The 15,193-nt window shown below is 44.9% G+C and overlaps 1 protein-coding gene across 1 annotated transcript in view; it reads left to right on the top strand.

The window, feature by feature from the left end:
• The first annotated feature begins 7,694 nt into the window (after positions 1–7,694).
• The window catches only part of LOC140460123 (uncharacterized), a 98,664-nt gene continuing 91,165 nt past the window's right edge, over positions 7,695–15,193 (top strand). Inside the window, 2 exon segments of the mRNA XM_072554521.1 lie at positions 7,695–8,169; positions 8,172–8,809. Coding sequence (XP_072410622.1) covers positions 7,695–8,169; positions 8,172–8,809 — 1,113 coding nt within the window.

Below are 15,193 nucleotides of genomic sequence, written 5' to 3'. Positions count from 1 at the left end.
TCAATTTTATAAGAAAGCTGCAGACATCTTTTGAAACTTGCATTGAAATATGTGCAGTTAGGCCACAGCTGAGGACAGGCTGTAATGGGTGAATGGCCTATTCCTAGTCTTGTGAAATTGGCTCAGACTATGTCAAAAAAGAATCATACAATTGTAGAGCACAGAAACAAAGCCTTCGGTCCCAACTGACCAGATATCCTAAATTAACCTAGTCTCATTTGCCAGCACTTTGCCCATATCCCTGTCAACCTTCCTGTTCATGTCCCCATCCAGATACCTTATAAATGTTGTAATTGTACCACTTCCTCTGGCAGCTCATTCAATTTACGTACCACTCTCTGTGTGAAACAAGTTGCCCCATAGGACACTTTTAAGTTTTCCCCTCTCACCCTAAACGACTTCTAGTTCTACTCCTGGACCTCTCCACCTCCGGAGAAATACCTTGTCTATTTACATTATCTATGCCCTTCATGATTTTATAAACCTCTATAAGGTTACCCCCTCAGTCTCCAATACTCCAGGGAAAACAGCTCCAGCCTTTTCAGTTTCTCTCTCTGTAGCTCCAAACCTAACAACATCCTTATAAGTAAGTCATTTCTGAATCCTTTCAAGTTTCACAACATTCTTCCCACTAAGTGATCAATAGGCTGTGAACAATTTATTTTTTTGTTGGGGTGTAAGAGAGGGCATTTCTTAAGACCAATTAACTTTCACACTTTTTCTTTCTAATCCGAGGTCACTCAAATCTTTCCCCACTTACCCTAAACCTATGCCCTCTCGTTTAGGACCCCCAACCCTGGGGAAAAGATATACAAAAGGTGAGCAGCCGAACAAATGCAAAAGGGCTAATAAGTCGAGCCACAGAGGGGAAAAGAAAGTGGCTCCAGCCTTTTTTTCTCCTATTGGCATTTGGACACTTCAAATCTGTCAGTATTACCACCTTCCAGGATCTCCAGCGTCTCTGTGGCAGCGAGCACTGCGCATGCTCCTCGGAGTCAGCGAAAAAAAACTAAGCCTGCTTCTCGGTGTCCGCGCACACGGCTCGCGCCCTTCTTTTGATGGACCAATAGGAAGCACTGGACGACCGGAAGGAGACTGATCCTCCTGCCAATCAGAGCGCCCCTATTGTCTGAATGCGGAAGTTGGAACATGAGCTTCGGAAGTTACTGTTGTTGCTCCTCTCTCTGAATAAAGATTGAACTTCACCCGAGATTGCAACCTCCTTCCTCTGTCCAATATCTGTGAATACGGCACTCTCTTTTCTCACCCTATTTTCAATTTCTTTTCTAAATTCTGAGCTTCAGTTGTTGATTTGCAGCAACTGAAAGGAAATGGGGTGAATCGGGGGTTGGGGGAACAGACTCTGCAAACGTTGGTTCAGGTCTGTGGCTCCATTGGCAAACGCATTACCACAATGTGATGATTTTGCCTTTGCTGTGGAAGGAAAAGCAGAAAAAAGGTGCATTGTTTAAATAGTGATATATTGGGCATGTGGACAAAGTGAGGACTGCACAGGCTGGAGATTAGAGTCGAAAAGTGTGGTACTGTAAAAGCACAGCAGGTCAGGCAGCATCCGAGGACCAGGATTGTTGGTGATTTGGACACGAGCCCTTCGTCAGGAATGATGTGTGGATGTACAAAGGGGCCTCAACATCCTTCCACACCAGTCACTGCCAGTTGTCAGACAGGTGTAGTAAGCAATCAGCAAGGCAAGTGGTACATTAGCAAGAGTTCAGAAGTTGGGATGGCTTTCTGCGATCAGGCAGCCATTGAATATATTCAAGCCTGCGTTCATCTGATTTCTGAACCACAAAAAAGTGGATGGTGATGGGGATGGCAAAAATAATGGTTTTAAGACCAGTACAGAACAGTTACAGAGTCATACAGCTTAGAAACAGACACTTCAGTCCAACTAGTCCATGCTGATTATATTCACAAACTAAACTAGTCCCATGTAGTTTGGCCCATATCCCTCTGAACCTTTCCTACTCATGTACTTATCCAAATGTCTTTTAAATGTTATTACTGTACCTATATCCACCACTTCCTTAGGACATTGATTCCACACACAAACCACTCTCTTTCAAAAAAAGGTGTTCCTTATGTCTTTTTAAAATTTTTCTCCTCTCCCCTTAAAAGTTTGCTCCCTAATCTTGAAACCCCCATCTGAAGGAAACAGCACCAGCCACTCACCTCATTGACACCCCTCTTGGTTTTATAAACTTCTCAACTTCCTGTGCTCCTGTGAAAAAAGTCCCAGCCTATCCACTTAGATGTAGGAATATTCATATCCAGTTATGATCTGTTCAGTGCTGGTGCATGCTCAAAAGACCAAATGGCCTACTCCTGCTCCCAATTCTCTCACACTGTGTCCAGGACAGCAAGAGACCATAAAACATAGGAGCAGGAATTAGACCATTCAGCCCATCAGGTCTGCTCATACCACACAACCGTAATTGATAAGTTTCTCAACCTCATTCTCCCACTTCCTCCCCATAACCCTTGATCCCCTTGATACTCAAGAACCTATCTATCTCAGTCTTAAATATCCTCAGTGACCTAGCCTCCACAGCCTCATGCCGCAATAAATTCCATGGATTCACCACTCTCAGGCTGAAAAGTTTCTCCTTATCTCCCTTCTAAAAAGGTCTTCCCTTTTCTAGTCTCTTTCAGGTCCTGGCCTCGCCCATCAATGGAAGCATCTTCCCAATGCCCACTTTGTTTAGGCCTTTCAATGTTCTGTATGTTTCAATTATATCTTCCCTGAGTGTGAATGTGGGGCTGTGTTATGGACTAAGCCAGACCACTCAAAACATTCTTAAGCAGGCAGCCCCAGACCATAACTTTGCAATTTGATTTGGTAAGTGTACAGTGAAAATTACCTGGAGTAAGTTAGCTTGGTTGACTACTAGATTTTAAAACAGACAAAAATTTATTCACAAAATTACACAATGAAACACAAAGCTCAGAATAATGAACCCCTACAGAACTCAACCTTGCCAACTAGACTCAGTTATGCTGTTCTGAATATACACAACAGTCCCAATAAGCCAACTCCCTTTGAAAACCAGTATAAATGGAACACACAGGTTGAAGTTGAGAGGCGGAAAAGAGAGTGAGTTTCCACATAGCTCCCTGTTGAACTTCCAACCAGTTCAATACTGAACTAAAACTGCTCAGCTCACTCCACTTTCTTTATACAGGTCACTTCTAAAACATGACCAATTTGGCCTGAAGTCACACTTGTTTCATATAAACTAAAGGCCTTTCAAAATCCCTTTCATCTCTGTTCAAACCAGACTGATCAGAACCCGGCCGGTTTATTACCTCTCTGAAAAAAGTCATGGACAGAGTCTCCTTGAGCCAGAGAAAAGCTTTTAGTCAAAAAAGGAACTAGCTTTGTGACACCTGTTAATCAGCATGAACCAGACCCTTCAGGGTGAGGTAGAGCAGGGATTAGGTTCAGTAAAGTGAGAATGGAGGGAGAGTGTGTGAGATGGAGATTTTCAGCTTCCAGGGAATAAGAGAGGAAAAAGAGTTTGCTGTAAATTAGAATTGATCAGATGGGCCAATGGACCAAGGAGTGACAGATGGAGTTTAATTTAGAGAAATGTGAGGTGTTGCATTTTGGTCAAGCAATCCAGGCAGGACTGGCACAGTTAAGGGGAGCGTCACAGAACAGAGAGATCTTGGAGTGCAGGTTCATGGGTCCTTGAAAGTGAGTCTTAGGAGTTCATGGAGTGTCTGTACAGGACATTGGTTAGGCCACTTTTAGAATACTGTGTTCAGTTCTGGTCTCCCTGCTACAGGAAAGATGTTGTGAAACTTTGAAAGGGTTCAGAAAGGATTTTCAAGGCTGTTGCCAGAGTTGGAGTGTTTAAGACAGGAAGAGGCTAAATAGGCCAGTGAAAATTTTCCGTGGAGCATTGGAGGTTGAGGGGTGACCTTATAGATGTTTATAAGGGGCAGGATAGGGTGAGTACCCAGGTTAGGGGAGTCCAAAACTGGACGGCATATGTTTGCGGTGAGAGGGAATGATTTAAAAGGGACCTGAGGAGCAACGTTTTCACAGAGGGTGATGGAGTCTGATACAATTACTACAAAATTTAAAAGGCATCTGGATGGGAATATGAAGTGGAAGGTTTTAGGGGGATATGGGCCAGATGCTGGCAAATGATTTAGGTTAATTTAGGATTCCTTGTTGGCACAGATGAGTTGGATTGAAGGGTATGTTTCTGCGCTGTATGACTCTCATCGTCTTCGGTGAAAGCAGAAGTGTGGTTCTGAAGACTGGACTTTCAGAGCAGCTTTCAAAGATGTTTTGCCTTGACTGGGAACAGAAGTTGCAAATTAAATCTTTTATTTGTGAGACAGCAACTGAATGAGTGAATACATCTTGGAAAGTGGGAATTCATTGAACTGTGGGGATGAAGCCCTACCCTATCCAGTCATTTCTGCTGGTAGATGAGACTCGGACTCAAGATTAGGGGGAGTAGATTTAGGACAGAGATGAGGAGGAATTGCTTTTCCTGGAGAGTAGTGAATCTATGGAATTTTCTGCGAAGGAATCAGGAGAGGCAGCTTCATTAAGTATATTCAAGACACAGTTGGATGGGTTTTTGCAATGGTGGGGGAATTCAGGGTAGTTGGGACAATGGAGGTAGGAGTAGCTGAGACGATGGATAGGTCAGCCATGAGCTGAATGAATGGCAGAGCAGGCTCAATGAGCCAATAGCCTACTCCTGCTTCTATTACTATGGAACTATAACCCTGCATTTCCCATGGCTAACCCACCGAACCTGCACTTTTGGCACTTTAGCATAGTCAATCCAAATCAAGGCCAGTGAGCAATGTAGTGATGTGGAGAATTAACATCAGAGAATGATAGAAAGGGACAAGGAGAGTAAATATTCCAGCGATCAAAACTGGATTCTAAAGATCACAAAAATTGAAACAAAAAAACGGTGTGTCCGAATGTGTGCTGCATTGTAACAAAAGAGAATGAATTGACTGCACACATTGAAGAGAATAATTATGATATGTGACTCCTAACGGAGACATGGTTTCAGAATGACAAGGGTTGGATCCTGAAAATTGAGGGGGTGGTCAAATGGAAAGCAAGATAATGGGAGAGGTGCTAATGAAAGTGCTGATCACAGGGTAATCTGGTGTCAGCTCGGATTTCAGGTCCTGGTTTCTCTGTCCTCTGATTTTTCTGTTCCAACAGAGTAAAATGTGGGTCTGCCCTCAGCTCTGCTGGATTTCTGCTGAAGCTTTGACCCCACCCCCACCCCTTTACACCTTCTGGAACAATAAAACATTCAGTGAATTGAGACCCAACCCACAATCTCCCAGTCTCTCAAACCAATCAGACACAAGAGTGTAGTTATAGCATGGAATCAAACAAGAAAAATGAAACAAAGTTAAATGTATATAGGTGCTCGTGCTTATTTAGATTAGATTCCTATAGTATGGAAACAGGCCCTCCCACCGAAAAAGTCTACACTGACCTTCGAAGAGTAACCCACCCAGACCCATTCCCCTACATTTACCCCTATCTAATGCACCTAACATTATGGGCAATTTAGCATGACCAATTCAACTGACCTGCGCAACGTTGGACTGTGGGAGGAAACAGGAGCAGCCGGTGGAAACCCACTCAGACCCGGCGAGAATGTGCAAACTCCACACAGAATCAAACCCAGGTCCCGAGTGCTGTGAGGTAGCAATACTAACCACTGAGCCACCATGCTGACCCCAAATGTTTGTTCATTAGGAAGTAAACCAGAAATAGAGCTTTCCCAGGATTCTTATAGTGCCCTACTTGAGGAATACTCTCTCCCTTACATCTATTAGTACCCAACTATGATTTACAATAATATTTACACCTATGTAAATAAAGCATCTGTTATCAAATAGACATAGAGATATACAGCACGGAAAGAGACTTTTTCTCTCCCTCATGCATGCATGCACACACATGACTGACATGAATTTTAGGATTTACATATTATTGTTACCTGCAACCCATTCTAAACGATGAAAGACTTAATCCAGGTCTGTTCAATCTATCATTTCAGTGGCAGGACACTGTAATGTTTTTCCATGAATTCTGTGCCTTATGATCTTATTCTCCACAATCACCCGATGAAGGAGCAGCGCTGTTAACACCAGTCCTTCCAAACAAACATGTGAGGTGTTTGATTTTTAACTTTGTCCAGGTTAGGTTGGATTGGCCAAGCTAAATTACCCGTAGTGCTCAGGGATGTGCATTAGTCAGGGCAATAGGGGGAATGGGTGTAGGTGGGTTACCCTTCGGAGGGTCGGGATGGACTGCTTGGGCCGAGTGGCCTGCTTCCACACTCTGGGAATTCTCTCAAAGAAAGGGATTACTCTGTTGCAAATTGCAGGGCAGCGCAGGCGCAGTGCGCGGAGCTGTTGTCGGTCTTTCCCCGCCCCCTCACTTCATCTATGACGTCATAACGCGGAAGTGGCCCTGTCCGTTTCAGAGTGAAACTCCCTCCCTCTGGGCAACTCTTCATCCTGGGAGGGAGTGGGAGGAAAATCTGTTCACTTGAAGCAACCGGAGTGATTCCAGGGAGGGGGCAGACTCTGCAAACTCAGGTATGTGTCTTAATTACCCGGGTGAGGAGGGACGGAGGGATGGGATGGGGCTGTTTTCCCTCCTGCGCCAGAGACTTAGGGGTGACCTTATAGACTTCTAGAAAAGCACGAGGGGCATGAATAGGGTAAATATACAAGGTCTTTTCCTTGGGATGGGGGAGTCCAGAACCAGAAGGTAATAGGTTTAAGGTCGGGGGAAGATTTAAAAGGGACCGAAGGGGCAACTTTTTCATGCAGAATGTGATGTCTGTAAGGAATGAGCTGCCAGAGGAAATGGTGGATGCTGGCATCTGGATGGGTGTTTGAATAGGAAGGGTTCAGAGGGATATGGGCCAAGTACTGACAAATGGGACGAGATTGATTTTGGGTATCTGGTTGGCACGGAAGAGATTGACCGAAGGGTCTGTTTCTGTGCTGTGTATTTCTATGACTCTGGCTTTCTACTAACGTTTCTGTCTGGTGTTGGTGTTAATGCTTTGATGTCTCCTTTCCCCCCCCCACTTCCCAGGGACGTTAATGTGAGAACAGACGGGGAGAGTGAGATGGTGCTTTCAATTTTGTGGAATAACTAAAGAAAAGAACGTTCCCCCAAAAGTAGAAATGCTTGTTCTGAATTTCTACCCTGGACTGACACTGATGACTTTTGTAATCTCTTTTTACAGAGTATTTGGCGATCTGAGGACGGAAGTTTCAAAATTAACAGATGAAGGGCTTATGCCTGAAATGTTGACTTTCCTGCTCCTCAGATGCTGCCTGACCAGATGTGCTTTTCCAGCACTGCACTTTTCGGCACTGACTGTCCAGTAACTACAGTCCTCTCTTTGTTGTCAATGTCTGATAGTCATTCAATCCATTGAGACTGCAACAATTTTTGACTGTGATTCTGTGAGAAGGAGCAAAGCTTTTTGGTTCTTGTTTGAATACGTTTTCAGCATCAGTGGGACTGGATAAAAGTCCATACTATTGCAGCACACTGAGTGTGGAGCCAGAAACAGTTGTACAGCCTGGAAAGAGGAATTCGCAGTGAGGAGGGGCTCTACACGCATTGGTGTACAGCTGAAGTTTCGGCCATGGAGGAACCTGAGGAATCCCATCCCGTGGAGGAATCATGGAAGTGTGACGACTGCGGGAAAGGCTTCCGTGCTCCATCTGCCCTGGAGATTCATCGGCGCAGTCACACCGGAGAGAGGCCATTCATTTGCCCCAGGTGTGGGAAGGCCTTCAGCAATTCCTCCGCCCTACTGAGGCACCGATGGGTCCACACGGGGGAGAGGCCCTTCAGCTGCCCCGATTGCGGGAAGGACTTCAGCTATTCTTCTGACCTGAAGACCCACAGGCGGGTTCACACGGGGGTGAGGCCGTTCTCCTGCACTGTGTGTGGGAAGGCCTTCAGCACCTCCTCCACCCTACTGACCCACTGGCGGGTCCACACTGGGGAGAGGCCATTCACTTGTTCCGAGTGCAGGAAGGGATTCTCTCAGGTGGGCAAGTTGCGGACGCACCAGCGGGTCCACACTGGGGTGAAGCCTTTCAGCTGCCCCGAGTGTGGAAGGCCTTCAACGATTCCTCTGCCCTTCAGACCCACAAGTGGATCCACACACAGGAGAGGCCTTTCCCCTGCACAGATTGCGGCAAGATCTTCAGCAATTCCTCCACCCTGCTGAAGCACCAGCGGGTCCACACAGGGGAGAGGCCCTTCAGCTGCCCCGAGTGTGGGAAGGGCTTTACCCAGGCGTCGGTCCTGCTGATCCACCAGCGGATCCACATGGGGGAGAAGCCTTTCTGCTGCCCTGAGTGTGGGAAGGGATTCACTCAGATGGGCAACTTGCGCACGCACCAGCGGGTCCACACCGGGGAGAAGCCCTTCATCTGTCCCAAGTGCGGGAATGCCTTCAGCGATTCCTCCACCCTACTGAAGCACCAGCGGGTCCACACGGGGAAGGGGCCATTCCCCTGCCCCGAGTGTGGGAAGGCCTTTAGCAATTCCTCTGACCTGCTGAAGCACCAGCGTGTCCACACGGGGGAGAGGCCCTTCAGCTGTCCCAAATGTGGGAAGGCCTTCAGCGATTCCTCCGCCCTGGTGAAACATCAGCGGGTCCACACGGGGGAGAGGCCCTTCAGCTGTCCCGAATGTGGGAAGGGCTTTACCCGGGCAGCCATCCTGCAGAGGCACCAAGGAGTTCACGTGCCTTCGCAGGGGAATTGAAGGAGCGACTGTCGAGTGCCATTATGGACTGGGCTATCAAACCAGTTCTGGAACTCCCAGGTTTGAATCCCACCGCAGCAGATAGCGGATTTGGAATTCGGTCAGAAATCTGGAGGTCAGAATCTAACAATGAAACCATCAGGCGGGGTGGGGGCGGAAGCCCCATTCTGATTCAGTCACATCCTTTTTAGGGAAGGAAACTGCTGTTGTGGCGAAGGATTCACTCAGTCGTCCCAGCTGCATCCTTTCCCTGGTCTGGCCTACACGTGACTGAGACCTACAGCAGTGTAGTTGACTCCACCTGTTTCCCCCCACTTCTTTCCCTCCCGGCAGATGGGCAGGGAGAAACTTACTTGGAGACAGGGTATGGGTTGAAATCGCTGAGTGAGGCAATACTTCTTCCGGATTAAGGCTGTACAAAGGATCCAGTTACAAAGGGACAAGTCAGTGGTGACCAATAGGAAAGAAAGTGGTGTTGGGGGGGTGGTGGCGGAGGGGTGCTTTGACCTTGAACAGTTAAAAATCAGCTACGTTTTCAACACCTTTTTGCTGAGGTGATCTGAAGCTGTAACAAAGTTGGGTCGCAATAAAGGTAACCTGAACTTACTGCTGGGCTCAGACTTTGAAAGCTTTGAGCTCCAACAGGTTTTTGTTTTAAAGCTGCTCATTTCTTTCAGCCTCCTGTACTAAGTTTCCAATGCCATGTATCAGATGGAGCAGTGAATGAGTAGCTGGTATTATTAGAAATTGTAAATTTTTCAGGAGTGTAGAGTGCGTTGTTTCATCGGCATTGTAAAGTTTACTGGCAGCACCGGGAGGTGTGGGCTGTGTTCACGAGATATGATGTGGAGATGCCAGCATTGGACTGGGGTGGATAAAGTTAAAAATCACACAACACCAGGTTATAGTCCAACTGGTTTCTTTGGAAGCACTAACTTTCAGACCGCTGCTCTTTCATCAGGTAGCTGTGGAGCAGGATCATAAGACACATATTTTATAGCAAAAATCACAGTGTCATGCAACTAATAGGATATATTGAACAAACCTAGAGTGCTGTTAAGCCATTCATCTTTTAGAATGGGTTGCAGGTTTTAGTTCGTTAATACGTAAATCCCAGAACTACTTTTAAGTCATGGTCTTGAAATGACTTAAGGTTTTTTTTAAAAAGTGATATCTTAGTTCAGACAATGCATTACAGGTGTGAGCTTCGAGTCTATCAGTATCCCAATCTTGAATCAGACTGGTTCTATTTCCAAAGTAGGAATTTATAAAATATTACATGGATTGACTGGCTGCAGATTCTGTTTTTGTTTGAGCAAAATTGAATGTGTCTGCAAATATAATTCTGCCAATACAAATTCACCCCATAGAGTTGTGCGTGCATGAGAAGAGTGTGATTGTGTGCATGTCAGTTTGTGCATGCGAGTGTGCGTAAGACTGTGTGAACATTTGGTAAAGTGTGAGTGTGATGGAGTATAAGCCAGTGAGTGTGTTCGGGGGGGGTGGGGGGTGTGTGTACATGTATATGACTGAGAGAGCGTGTGTGTATGAGAGAGGTATGAATAAAAGCGAGTAGTTACGTTTTGCTAAAGGGCAGGACTTGTACAGTTAATGGTAGGACTCTGGGTCATGTTGTAAAACAGAGACATGGGGGGAGTTAAGGTACATAGTTCTTTGAAAGTTGCATCACTGCTAGACAGGATGCTTAAGAAGGCATTCAGCAGCATTGCCTCCACTGTTCACACCACTGAGTTGGGACATCTTGTTGAGGTTGTACAGAATGTTGTTGAGGCCACTTTCCGGGTACTGAGTACAGCTCTGGGTGACCCTGTAAGAGGAAGTATACTTCAAAGTTTGTGAGAATATTTGTAGCTCGGGTGCTCGTTGTTGTGGTTCTGTTCGCCAAGCTGGGAATTTGTGTTGCAGACGTTTCGTCCCCTGTTGAGGTGACATCCTCAGTGCTTGGGAGCCTCCTGTGAAGCGCTTCTGTGATGTTTCCTCCGGCATTTATAGTGGTTTGTACCTGCCGCTTCTGGTTGTCAGTTCCATTTCTAACCTTGGATAACCCAACGGAGACATTTCTACTGATAGCTCCATAATTATTTTACTGCTGGATTTTTTTTTCAGGGCAAATAATTTCTGGGAGAAAATTTCTATCCTGGGAAGGCAGGGAAATTTAAAGAAAAAGCTGTTAAAAGCATTTTAACTGGCCCCACGAGCTCTCGTGGGACAGTGCATTTGCCATAAACATTTCAGAGAAATTCTGTCTAACTGTTGGACTGAAAACAGTTTCCCCATTGAATGTTAAACAGCTATTGAGAACATTGCACATTATAAAGTGCGTTCTTGAGGAACGGAGGAGGATTGAACTTGCCAACGTGAACCACATTTTGCAGAGAGAGGAAATTTCTCAGGATTGAAGAGGTTGGTATATGTCAACAATTGTCAAATTATTTCATGAAAAGTACAGCTGGTATGGGGAGATGACTGTGGATCACAGAAGAGGAGTATCTGTAATGAGCACATAGAAACAAACCCTTCAGTCCAGGCCAACCAGATATCCTAAAGTAATCTAGTGATCCATTTGCCAGCATTTGGCCCATATCCCTCTGATTCCTTCCTTATTCATCTCCCCATCCAGATGCATTTTTTTCTTCGTTGGAGAATACTTGGGTGAGAGCCAAGATATTGCTATTGCTCATCCTTTCCGCACTGTGCCTAACCTTCCCTTCGTGCTAATTGTAGCTGGAGAAGCCTGAAATCTGAAAAGGAATTCCTGGAAAAAAAACATTGATTCGAGGTTGGGTTCAGTGATGGATTTTCTACAGCTTTTGACAAAAGAATTTTCAGTCATTGTTGTCCAAGACAGAGTAGATATTCATTTGAGATATATATGTTCTTTACAATGTTTTTCCTTCATTACCAGTGATTGTCTGTCATTTGGTACATTGAGCATCATCTTTTTGTGATTCAACAGATATGATTTCAAATTAATTCTGTAAGATGGTTTTGTATTTTATTTAACTTTGTGTTAAAGATTTCCTTTTCATGGCTTTATTAAAATATCTTAATGTATTATAATGAAGCAGCTAATTTATTCTGAAATTATTTCAATTAGTTGGTCAATTGCCAAATAATAGCTGCATAACTGTTGTAAATATTGACACCCAGGAAAGCTATTTTGTTTAATATATTTGTAAAGATCTTATCAAAACTATAAAATTGTTTTTCATAGGAAATAAAATTTGCAGTCTTTTACTAAATGGTTGAAAGTAACTTTGCATTTAATTGCTCTGTTTGGGATTAAACATTGTGACTTTGATAAAAATAATCTTTCAGAGTTTATGGTGAGTGTATTAACAAACAAATGTTGCCATTTGCTCTTGAATTACCTCAAGCTCAATTTGAAATTCTTGAATGAGTTGAATAAGGGGTACACAGTGAATATTTATTGCACTTTGCTGAAATTCTCTGCACTGCCAATGTATTTGGTTAAACAAGATATGTATCTCTCCTGATAACTTTGTAATTCTTTGATATTTTATTTGTCAGTGCTCGTGCCCAAACATCCTAAAAAAAAATGTTTTGGCATTTGGTGAATTTGTGAATTTTCAGTCTGTTTCACAATTAAATGACACAACCAATCTAAAGATTAAATACATATAACAACGTCAAAGAGATTGTGATAATAGAAAGTCAACATGTCGAATTGCCAATGAAACATAAACCGTGGCTGCTCTTAATTTGGTAAGACTGAATATCAATTGAAATGATCAGAATTAGTAGACATGATGGCATTGTGCACAAACTGTGAGTAGTGTGAGTTCAGAATTTTTCTGATCACTTAATTCTGACATATGCAGTGATGGCAGCATCATAATCTGTTTTATTTGTTCATGGAATGAGAGGATCACTGGTAAAACCAGTATTTTTCATCATCCCTTAATTTCCCTTGAATATTGGGTGAGGACAAGATGAGGTTGAGTTGCAAGGCGTACTGGCTTACATTGTCCCCTGACAAAACAGAGACTTTGGGATGAAGTTTACTTAAATATTGATGCTCCCATTTATATCTCTCAAAAGGCACTTGTTTGGTCCATCACATTTGTAATGGCTCTTTTTATAGAGTCATAGAGATATACAGCACAGTATTCTTCCAATAACAGAGTGACCAGACCTGTACTCAGTACTCTAGAAGTGGCCTCACCAACATCCTGTACAACCTCAACATGATGTCCCAACTCCTATACGCAGTGGTGTGAACAATAAAGGCAATGGTGCTAAATACCTTCTTAACCATCCTGTCCACCAATGATGCAACTTTCAAGGAACTATGTATCTGAATGCCCTTCTACACCAACATTTCTCTGTTTCACAACATGATCCAGCCCCGACCATTAACTGTACAAGTCCTGCCTTTCCTTGTTTTAGGAAAATGCAAGCCCTCCCCTTTATTCATACCTCTCACAGCTAACCGATGAAGGAGCAGTGTTCCGAAAGCAAGTGCTTCCAAATAAACCTGTTGGATTATAACCTGGTGTTGTGTGAATTTTAACTTTGTCCACCCCAGTCCAATACCAGCTCCTCCATATCGTTTCTAGTGAATACAGCCCACCCCTCCCGGTGCTGCCAGTAAGCTTTACAACGCTGATGTAACAACACAGTACCTGCACTCCTGAAACGTTTACAATTTCTAACGATACTAGCTCCTCATTCACTGCTCCATCTGATACACGACATTGGAAACTTAGTGCAGGAGGCTGAAAGAAATGAGGAGCTTTTAAACAAAAACCTCCTGGAGCTCAAAGCTTTTAATGAGAGTATGAGCCCGGCGGTAAGTTCAGGTAACCTTTATTGTGACACAACTTTGTTACAGCTTCCGATTCCCCAGTAAAGGGGCATGGAAAACGTAGCTGCTTTTTAAACAACTCTGGGTCAAAGTGTGCATACACCACCCCACCTCACTTCCTTTACTACTGGTAACCACCAAGTTGTCCCTTTGTAATTGGAACCTTGGTACAACCTTAATCCAGAGGAAGTAGTGCCTCACTCAGCAATTTCAACCCAGACCCTGTCTCCATGTAAGATTCTCCCAGCCCATCTGCTGGGGGAGGGTGGTTGGAGATTTGGGACAGTGTAGAGTCAACAAGACTGCTGTGGATCTGGAGTCACCTGTCAGTGAGACCAGGTAAAGGATACAGCTAGGGTGACTGAGTGAATCCTTTCCTCAAAAGGATGTGAGTGAATGAGATGGGATTCACCACCACCCCCCCAACCATGAAAATGGTTTCATTTACAGATTCTGAACTCAAGATTTCCGACAGAATTCCAGTTCCACCAACTGCCACAGCAGAATTCATACCCGGGAGTCCCCGGAACTGGGTTGATAGTCCAGTCAATAATGGCACTCAGCCATCACTCCTTCAATCCCCCTACAATGGCACGTGAACTCGCTGGTGCCTCCACAGGTGGCAGGAGTGGGTGAAACCCTTCCCACACTGAGAGCAGGTGAAGGGCCTCTCCCCAGTGAGGACCCGCTGGTGGGTCAGCAGGGTGGAGGCCCAAGTAAAGCCCTTTCCGCACTTGAGGCAACTGAAGGGCCTCTCCCCGTGTGGACCGGCCGATGCCTCAGCAGGGTGGAGGCATCACTGAAGGCCTTCTCACAGATGGGGCAGGAGAACAGCCTCTCCCCGGTATGGCTGTGCCAATGAGTCTACAGGGCAGACGGGGCACGAAAGCCTTTCCCATAGTTGCCACACTTCCACGGTTTCTCCATGGGGCTGAATTCCTCAGATTTCTCCATGGCCGTAGCTTCAGCTGCAAACAATCATGTGTACAGCTCCTCCCTGGCGTGAATTCCTCTTTCCAGGCCGTATAGCTGTTTCAGGCTCCACACACAGTGCGCTGTAACAGTAGGGTCTCTCATCCAGTCCCACTGATGCTGAAAATGTACCGAAACAGGAACCAAAAAGCTTTGCTCCTTCTCACAGAATCATGGTTGAAAATTGTTGCAGTCCCGATGGACTGAGTGACTGTCAGACATTGACGTCAAAGTGAGGACTGCAGACGCTAGATAGTGAGTGTCGAGAAGTGCAGCACTGGAAGAACACAGCAGGTCAGGCAACATCAGAGCAGTAGGAGAGTCTGTTTTGGGCATAAGGCCTTCAGCTGTTCAGTTTGAAACTTCAGATCTCAAATACTCTGTAAAAAGAGATTACAAAAGTCATCACTGTCAGTCCAGGGTAGAAATTCAGAACAGTTAATTCTACTTTCTGCAGAATGTTATTTTCTTTTGTTTCTAGATTAGATTCCCTACACAGTGTGGAAACAGGCCCTTCAGCCCAACAGGTTCATACTGACCCT

The sequence above is a fragment of the Chiloscyllium punctatum genome, chromosome 36 (genome assembly GCF_047496795.1).
Source record: "Chiloscyllium punctatum isolate Juve2018m chromosome 36, sChiPun1.3, whole genome shotgun sequence".
Lineage (NCBI taxonomy): Eukaryota > Metazoa > Chordata > Chondrichthyes > Orectolobiformes > Hemiscylliidae > Chiloscyllium > Chiloscyllium punctatum.
Note: the sequence above shows the minus strand (reverse complement) of the source record. Positions and strands in the feature narration are given on the sequence as shown.